The sequence below is a fragment of the Misgurnus anguillicaudatus genome, chromosome 3 (genome assembly GCF_027580225.2).
Source record: "Misgurnus anguillicaudatus chromosome 3, ASM2758022v2, whole genome shotgun sequence".
NCBI classification, from domain to species: domain Eukaryota; kingdom Metazoa; phylum Chordata; class Actinopteri; order Cypriniformes; family Cobitidae; genus Misgurnus; species Misgurnus anguillicaudatus.
Window position 1 is genome coordinate 17,327,481 of NC_073339.2, and position 10,034 is coordinate 17,337,514.

The following is a 10,034-nucleotide window of genomic DNA, read 5'->3' on the forward strand; positions in this document are numbered from 1 at the left end:
TATCATGATCTGCATTTTCAACAAGGTTATAGATGGTTTAATTTACATGTGTTTGGAAAGGTAATGAGGTGAGTGTGTTGTGATTTCAGTTTTCTTATATCGTTTGACCGCGCATGGCAGTGTTACAACAGTGACATCAAGCGAGCACATACTGTACGCCAAAAGCGACAGTTTCCTCATACTTCTCATTCTTATTTCTACTGAGCTCGTTGTCATGTCAGTATAGTATCACTATAAAACAAAGAAAACGCATTTTATCCTTGCTACAATACCTACTATAGCACAGGTTTACGCGCAGGTTGCAAAGGTCTTTTCTGAGACCTGACGTTATTAAAAGGCAGTCGTAAACCCTTTAACATTAAAAGATGTTGTAGGTACTTCAGTAGTCCGTCCTCTCCGTCTTATGATCTGGAGGCGGGGCGGCGCACCGTCAGTTTAATGTTGTCAGCACGTGGATAGTTGAGTCCCGGGCGGGCAGGGCGCGCGGCGTTTCGCTCGGGCGGAGAAAGCGCGAGGATGCTGAGAGGGACGCCCGTGAAAGGACGAGCAGGTCTTGCGGATTTAAAAGACGGCGTCCGAGGGTGATGATCGCTACAAAGTCATCCCGGGATGGGTCTCTCTTTACCAAGCCATTTCATAGCCAAATGATTCGTAAATGCGCGTAACAGAACGGGATTAAAACGGTAAGAAGACACGGGAAAGAAACTGCTGCTGCTGTTAACAAAGTGAAATATTATACATCGCAGCTCGAGGGATTGATTGAAGACTTTTCAAAATCAATATGGATAACTTAAGCTTTTCAAACCAAGACAGCTACACTGACACTGGTAATGTATCCACTGGGAATACTACAAGTCAGTATTCACCAGCCACCATTATAGGGCTTGGAGGGCTGGTGGGCTTTCTCATCTTGTTTACCATAGTGGGAAATGTACTGGTTGTGATCGCCGTTTTGACAAGCAGAGCTCTCAAGCCACCACAAAATCTGTTTCTTGTGTCTCTGGCCAGTGCGGACATTCTGGTGGCCACGCTGATAATGCCCTTCTCCCTTGCTAATGAATTAATGGGCTACTGGTTTTTTGGAAAAGTTTGGTGTGATATCTATTTGGCGCTAGATGTTCTTTTCTGCACATCGTCTATTGTTCACCTGTGTGCCATAAGTCTGGACAGGTACTGGTCTGTGACACAAGCCGTTGAGTATAACCTCAAGCGGACGCCTCGCAGGGTGAAGGGCATGATTGTGGTTGTCTGGTTGATCGCAGCCGTCATCTCCTTCCCCCCGCTCATCTCCATGGATCGGAATAAAGAGGGTGATAGCAGCGAACCGCAATGCCAGCTGAACGACCTCACGTGGTACATTCTCTACTCCAGCATCGGGTCGTTCTTCGCCCCGTGCGTCATCATGATCCTCGTTTACATCCGAATCTACCAGGTGGCTAAGACCAGAACCAGGACCATGTCTGAAAAGCGCCGGGATACGGAGGCAGAGTCAGGAACGCCTCGGTTGGAGAACGGCCTGAGCCGGGAGGATTCGAGGCGTGAAAACGGGCACTGCGCCTCGTCGCCACCCGGTGAACACAAACCGGGCGAGGACGACCCAGATGCTGACCTGGAAGACAGCAGCTCATCTGACGAGAAGGCCAAGCGAGGGAAGAACGAGACGGCGCCCCGAAAAGACAGGCGTTTTAGCCGCAAGAACAGCTCTTGTTCCAAGCATTCCAGTCGGAAGTCCCGTGCCAGCAGCAAGTCCCTCGACTTGTTCTCTTCTCGCAGAAAAAGAAGGAACACCATTTCCAGGAAAAAGATCTCACAGGCGAGAGAGAAACGATTCACCTTTGTGCTGGCCGTTGTGATGGGCGTCTTTGTGGTCTGCTGGTTTCCGTTTTTCTTCAGCTATAGTCTGTATGGGATCTGCCGGGAACCCTGTGCCATCCCCGAAACCCTTTTTAAATTTTTCTTCTGGATCGGTTACTGCAACAGCTCCCTCAACCCTGTAATCTACACCATCTTCAACCAGGACTTCCGACGGGCTTTTCAGAAAATCCTGTGCAAGTCCTGGAAAAGGTCTTTTTAGAGCACAATGGCAGCTTGTCGCAACATCCGGTGCCATGTATAGGTGGTTGGCATGACAGAAAGGCTTTTGGGTGTTTACGAGGAAAGGACTGTTTTTTATTTTTTAGAAATACCACTGCCTCTGTATCATTGCATTGACAATCTTTACACACCAATGACAGTGATATTTGTTGTGTGATAATGCTTTTTTTGAGGACAGCAAATGATGGTCACATGGGTGGTACCCAAACCTAAAGATGCTTTAAAAAGACCCACCTGAACTTGGTAGCACTGCACTGCATTAGAGGAAACAAGCTTATCTTTATGATGGCTGCAGGCACTCCCAAGATATCATGATACATTTTTATGATGACTTTGCACATATGGCTTGTCTCATTGTGACGGGAGAGCTATGTAACATGAAAGCTGTGTCCTTTTTCATGGTGACAAAGAGAAGAAAAAGAAAAGGTGATTTAGCAGAAAATGCACTGGGTCTTTCCAGCTGAGCGAGGCGCAACGGACACTCTTGGTTAGGTAGGGCTTTACCCCCTTAGAAGGTTGTCAGCAAATGACAGATGAAAGCAGAGCGTTGCCCTGATGTGGTTGGGTACTGCGTAGCTCTTCTCGGGGGTGCAAATTTCTGTCGGAGTAGAGCTGTGTTAAAAACTGTTCTTAATTGTCCTTCAGTGAAATTTATCACTGTACTGCTGCTCTCTTACACATTAAAAATGCCATAAAAAGATACAAAATAAGAGCTATTTACTGGATTAAACTATTTATTAGATTAGAAGTCATTTTCAAGGATGATAAATGATGATTTATTTATATACAGTACAGGATTTATTTATCAGATTCTAAAAACGAAATAAGCTTGTGGCTATGCTTGTATAATGCCTCCGATTTGTTCAAAAGATCTTAGCGATAAAATCCAGTATGATATAGGAAGCTGTTGTATATTTATAAGGGCAAACCATTTTACTCAACATTGTTTGTTTTTGTATATTATGAAACATCTCCCTTGATGGATGTTGGGCTTCTCTCATTTTCTATTCCATTGTGATATCTTGAAATGACTGGCAGGTCACTACAAGCACAGCTGATGATCGAACAAAACTGAACAAATAAATGGATTGTAATTCTCTCTGAGTCACGTTCTGTTGTGAGTAGAGTTTTCTATGATACGCAGCTTTATTTTTACCCTTCATGTATCTTTTGGGCTTATTATATAATTAGATGTGGCTGCTTATAAATAAATAAAAAATGTTTTAAGGTTTTGTCATTTTGCAGACAAAACGCAGGCAGGATCTTACTTTCCTGGACTATTTCCAGTAGTTGATATATTGTCATTACTGCCTCAACTTGCCGTCTAAGTGTGGCAAACATGAAAACAATATAGCAGACAGTGGTAGAGAAAGGACATTTACGTAAACTTGTTACTTTCAAACTCTCCGATTTAATTTACAGAAGGAATTAAAATCTGTGGATGTATTCAGTCCAACTCCGTATAATTTATTTATATTGGATGGAAAGTTATTATTCCAATTTAGTCGTAAACTATATACATATATATGCATTTAGCATGCAACTTAATTTAAATAATAGCCTAATTTATAATTCAAATCAGGTCAAGTTATATAAATGGAGTTCTTATTTTGTTAAATCAGTTTTGAAATCAAAACTGACAATTCTTATTTTTATGTAATATTCAGTCAAAATTGGTGCTAAATAGCACTAAAAGCTTGTAATCATCGAGGAACCACTTTTAGTGCTATAAAGCACCTATGAAGAACCATCCGGGGGTGATATAGCACCAGATATGGTTCTATATAGCACAATATGGTTCTACATGCTATATGACACTTAAAGGATTAGTCCATTTTCTTTAAAAAAATCCAGATAATTTACTCACCACCATGTCATCCAAAATGTTGATGTCTTTCTTTGTTCAATCGAGAAGAAATTATGTTTTTTGAGGAAAACATTTCAGGATTTTTCTCATTTTTATGTACTTTAATGGACCCCAACACTTAACACTTAACTCAACACTTAACAGTTTTTTTTTCAACGGGAGTTTCAAAGGACTCTAAACGATCCCAAACATAAGGGTCTTATCTAGCAAAACAATTGTCATTTTTGACAAAACAAATAAAATATGCACTTTTAAACCACAAGCTCTCTTCTTCCTCCGGCAGTGTGACGAGCCAGCGTAATTGCGAGTGACGTAGAAAGGTCACGTGTTACATATATGAAATGCACATTTGCGGACCATTTTAAACAATAAACTGACACAAAGACATTAATTAGTATCATTCGACATACAACAACACCAGAACGGTCCTCTTTCTCAACACTTGTAAACACTGGGGTGTAGTTTTGCATTCGTCATCTGTGACCTCTTGACGTGATGACGTATTGCGTGAGATCGCGCTGGCGCATCACAGGACTGGAGATAGACGAGAAGTTGTGGTTTAACAGTGCATATTTTTTTATTTTTCTTGTCAAAAATTACAATAGTTTCGCTAGATAAGACCCTTATGCCTCATTTGGGATCATTTAGAGTCCTTTGAAACTGCAATTTTAAACTGCATTAAAACTGTTAAGTGTTGGGGTCCATTAAAGTCCATTAAAATGAGAAAAATCCTGGAATGTTTTCCTTAAAAAACATAATTCTTCTTGACTGAACAAAGAAAGACATCAACATTTTGGATGATATGGTGGTTAGTAAATTATCTAGATTTTTTTAAGAAAATTGACTAATCCTTTGAGATGGTTCCCCTATGATTACGAGCCAGTGAACTACTTTTAGTGCTATTTAGCACTGTTTGTGTTCTTCATTATACTGTAAACAATTTATCAGTGTAAGTCATTATTTAAAAAAAATGTATATGCCCTCATAAACTTCAATACAAATCTGAAAATGTACTTTCACCCTCTTGTGGCGATCATTTGCTGAAGATGTCAGCTAAACGGCTTGGGCGGGAGCATCTGTTAACTCTGCACAAGCCACGGCCACTATTTTGCTTGCATAATATTCTGTTTGCCTTGAAAATATGTTACAAGTCGATTGTTACTTTAAGATATGGGGAGGCTGATACCTGATCTCTATTTCTATACCTCAATCATACTTGGGTGTCAGATCTAGCTACAACAATACAGTTAGTTTTATACTGTATTTAGACTATTGGTATGTATCAGTGGCGCTCGATGCGAAGTTCGAAACAACATGTATGTAGGCTGTCATGTGTGTGGTTCCTTTTTTAAATATTTTGACAAAACATGTGATGCACACAGGATCTCTCGATGCGCAGAACACATATTTTGTAAAAAGGAACCACACACATGACAATCCGAACACTTATTTTGAATTAGCGCCCCTCAGATGAGCAGTCACGAGCCGCATAACATGTTGTATTTAACTGGTAATGATGTACGATTAGGTTTTATTTAGGTTCTTTCCATCATTGCAAAAGCTAACATAAACTAACAAAAAACAATATGTGTTTACATAATTTATTAATCTTTGTTAATGCAACTGCAATTCTTCATTGTTTATCATGTTTATCATCCCAGGATAGAAACAGATATAACTTTTAATTTTAATAATGTATTTAATGGTGAAAATAATATAGTCAAAGAATAATTGTAAAGTGCTTGAGAGTTGAAATCCATTTTTACATTTAACTTAGATTTTTTATTTCAAACAGTACTCATTGAAACCCCACATATCATCCATTCATTCTCTGAACCGGCTTATCTTCTGCAGGTTTCTGGAGGGCTGCAGTTCTGCTTGCATAAAATATAAGATGCTGTAGATGAGTTAGGAGACAGAATTTCCTTATTCCTTGGAGAGACAGTTAACATTTGGTCAGAGAAGGTAAATGAAATTTATTAGAATCATAACGTTCAATTTTCACTGACCCTGACTGTAAAATTCTATTAAAATCAGATAGAAACAGCTGATGTCCTTTAGGAATACAAAGAAAGGTGGGTGTGGCATGTTGCCTTGTTTAAAACTGGGGGTTATGTACTCATTTACCCATCATTTCAAATGTTCTTATCACATGAAACACCAGAATAATGTTTATTTTTAAAGGTTAAGAAACTTGAAATGCTATGGTTTTGCAGTAATAGAATAGAATAGAATAGAATAGAATAGAATAGAATAGAATAGAATAGAATAGAATAGAATAGAATAGAATAGAATAGAATAGAATAGAATTACACGGCTTGTTGGTTGATTCTGATTGGCCAGTCTTGTCATTTGCAGGTTTGTTATTCCCAGAATACAAAATAACATGGTAACCCGGATTCTTTTGACAGGTACAGTTGTGTTCAAAATTATTCAACCCCAACTGAAATTGATTGTTTTGGCCGGTTTGACATTGATTTTGATCATTCAGTCATCCTGCTTACAATTACATCAAAGAGGCATGTGTAGGTCAGACAAATATAACATAACATTTATAAATAAATAAGCACAAATGTCTTTTCTGTGCTCACATCATTATCAGTTTTATTCAACCCCCAAGTGACATTCAATCTTAGTACTTAGTACAACATCCTTTTACAGTTAAAACAGCTTTTAAACGTGAAGCATAGCTTGACACAAGGTCTTGCAGCGATCTACGGGTATCTTCGCCCATTCATCATGGGCAAAAGCCTCCAGTTCAGTCACATTCTTAGGCTTTCTTTAAGTCCCACCAGAGGTTCTCAATGGGATTTAAGTCTGGTGACTGCGATGGCCACTTCAAAATGTTCCAGCCTTTCATCTGCAACCATGCTCTAGTGGATTTGGAGGAATGCTTGGGATCATTGTCCTGTTGAAAAGTCCAACGTCTCCCAAGCCTCAGGTTTGTGACGGACTGCATCACATTGCCATCAATATCTCCTGGTACTGAAGAGAATTCATGGTACCTTGCACATGCTGAAGTTTCTCTGTACCTGCAGAAGCAAAACAGCCCCAAAGCATGATTGACCCCCCACCATGCTTCACAGTAGGCAAGGTGTTCTTTTCTTCATAGGCCTTGTTTTTCCTCCTCCAAACATAGCGTTGATCCATGGGCCCAAACAGTTCTAATTTTGTTTCATCAGTCCACAGAACACTATCCCAAAACTTCTGTGGTTTGTCCACATGACTTTTGGCATACTGCAGTCGACTCTTCTTATTCTTTGGAGACAGCAAGGGGGTGCGCCTGGGAGTTCTGGCATGGAGGCCTTCAGTACGCAGGGTGCGCTGTATTGTCTGAGCAGAAACTTCAGTACCCACATCTGACAAATCTTTTCTCAGTTCCTCAGCAGTCACACGGGGACTTTTTTCCACTCTACGCTTTAGATCTTTTTTCTGCCACGACCAGGAAGCGTTTCAACAGTGCCCTTTGCCTTGAAATTGCGAATGATGCTTCCTATGGTGTCTCTTGGTATGTTTAACATCTTTGCAATCTTCTTATAGCCATTGCCCTTCCTGTGAAGATTAATCACCTCTTCTCTTGTCTTCCTGGACCATTCTTTTGACTTCACCATGTTTGTAACCACACCAGTAAATGTTTAGAAGGAGTTGAGTATCACAGTCATTTTAAAGCTGCCTAATTGGTGCCTATTAGGCTTTATTGCTGTTCCCTGACATCCACAGGTGTTTTCAATACCTGATTGAAAACACTTCAATGAACCTCTGTTCTTCAGAGTGGTAGTTCTTTAAGGGGTTGAATAATTGTGTCAATGAAGAATTCACAAAAGAAACATTTACTACTATATTACAAAACCAATTGATGTCATTTTAGTTGCATATGGTTCTTTAAGAAGTCATTGTAGGATTTCATTCTGAATACAATTACAAATGTACACTAAATTCCCTAAAACCCTTAACAGCATTGGGGGTTGAATAATTTTGAACACAACTGTATATATATATATGAAGAGTTTGGTTCCAAAACGCAATAAATCCATTTTGACAAATTTTGGTAAAAACGTGTTTTCTATACCAAGAAAGTGACAAGATGAACACAACTATTTTCTGTTATAGACTTTCACATAGCATCTTTAGGTTATAATAACGTTAAGAATTCAAATCCATAATTTGATTTTCAAAGATGTATTATAAAAACAAGTTTTTTTTTCAAAATGCTATAAATCTATTGAATCAATATATAAATGTGGATTCATCTTTGCCATGTTATATTAATTTAGTTGACTATACACTGATAAAAAAATTAATGGCATTAATTAAAACACTTAATTTGTCATATTAAGAACACTGTCATTGCGGCTGCATCCTTGGGACGTGTGCTGAACTTTTTTGACAGCGATCAATATTTGGTCCTACTCGATTTTCGTTAGCTTCGTGTAAAATAATGTAAAGTTTTGATAAGATATGGAGTTAATGTGTTAGCATGACAGAAGCTTGATGCTGTTGAGAGAACAAGCAACAGCTGACATTTTTCTACCGAATGTCTCTGGCGTAAATTATTAGATTTTAATGGCTTACGTTTCTTCCACGTCACAGAAAACCACCACCGGTTTAGCAATGCCATCAAAATTACTATTTTGTTCTTGTTTGTTTGTGGATCTCGAAGTACAAAGTAGATGAGGAAAACTAGGATTTAATGTGTATTCAACGCACCGCCATTGTTGTTTTTTTGTGGAGCGGATTTATTGTATTATTCAGAAAAGGAGGACTGCCGTTTATCGCATTTTGGGAAAAAGGGAGAAAAGATGACAGAATAACATGGCGGATATTGGATTTTGCATAAAATTAGGAATTTACTTTTTAATACTGACCTAATACAATACTGATTTTGGCTGTAACTAATTTTTTTAAATGCCGTTTTTCACATTTTGGAACTAAACTCTTAATAAAAATGCATTTTGATAACATACAGTATATGACATTACATTTACAAATGGTTAAACCAAATAGTGTGTTTGTGACATTTGAACCTCTTATCTTAAAACCGAGGTTTGCATTTGTTAATAATGAGCTAATAAAAAATTTCAAATCAATATTTAAAGATCCTTACTTTAATTTTAAGGTAAATTAAATTAGCTGTTTATTAAGCGGGATAATATACAGGAAATAACAACAGTCTTCCTACACCAGTGCCGGCCCGAGCCTCTTAGGTGTCTTAATCAGAATTTGTTTGGCATTAGGTACAGAAATCAAATCAAATGAATTATAACACTGTCTTTATTGTATGAATTAAATATAACAAATTATTTTTTAGAGCTATAGAAGTGATTTTCTCTTTGTCTTGGATTGTTTGATTAACATTAATGACACAGACTTAAGTAGGTTAATTGAGGTTACTGTCTCTTTAAGAGAAGCACAAGACATAAACCTAAGACATAAACAAATGTTTTTATTGGAAAAAGAATACTGTGTAGATCATTTTGTTTGTATGTGCCCTGTCAAGAACAGAAAGATTTTATTTTTCTCTTGCTTTCTGAAATGCATCTCTTCATGTGTGCACTACTGAGTGCACTTAAACGTGCACATGCACAAACACAGACGGAGGACGAATTACAAGCGGTTTGGAATAAAAACGTTACATTGTTTTTCAGTGCTCTATTCCTCAAATGTATGTTAATGGACTACAGCCGCATGTGCGTCCAGAAAACTGCTCACTTTAGCACCTTTTTGCGGGTTGAATCGTTTAAAATCACATCACTTGAAATGTTAACATCTGCAAGCCTTTGAAACACATGAAATGGTAAACTTTCCCTATTTAAATTTGCATATTAATTCACAAATTGCATGGAGCCGAACCGTGGGTCAATCACGGATCAGCTGCAATCTGTCACGCCACTAGCTGCTGCTGCAAAACTTAAACATACTGTAAATAATCATGCAAACATACCTTTTTCTTGCTCTTGCTCTTGTCCGTTTCTTCTTTCTCTTTTCGGAACCAAAGGGATCCATACTTTTTTGTGACAAAGCTTATCATTTATTACAGTTATGCACACTGACGCGAATTGTCAATGCACGCGAG

General features: G+C 38.4%; 1 protein-coding gene across 1 annotated transcript; it reads left to right on the top strand.

The window, feature by feature from the left end:
- Window positions 1-218: 218 nt before the first annotated feature.
- On the top strand, window positions 219-3,198 carry adra2c (adrenoceptor alpha 2C). Its single transcript, XM_055204959.2, has one exon. The coding sequence runs from the start codon at window positions 782-784 to the stop codon at window positions 2,072-2,074; it is 1,293 nt and encodes a 430-aa protein (XP_055060934.2). The 5' UTR covers window positions 219-781; the 3' UTR covers window positions 2,075-3,198.
- Window positions 3,199-10,034: the final 6,836 nt, after the last annotated feature.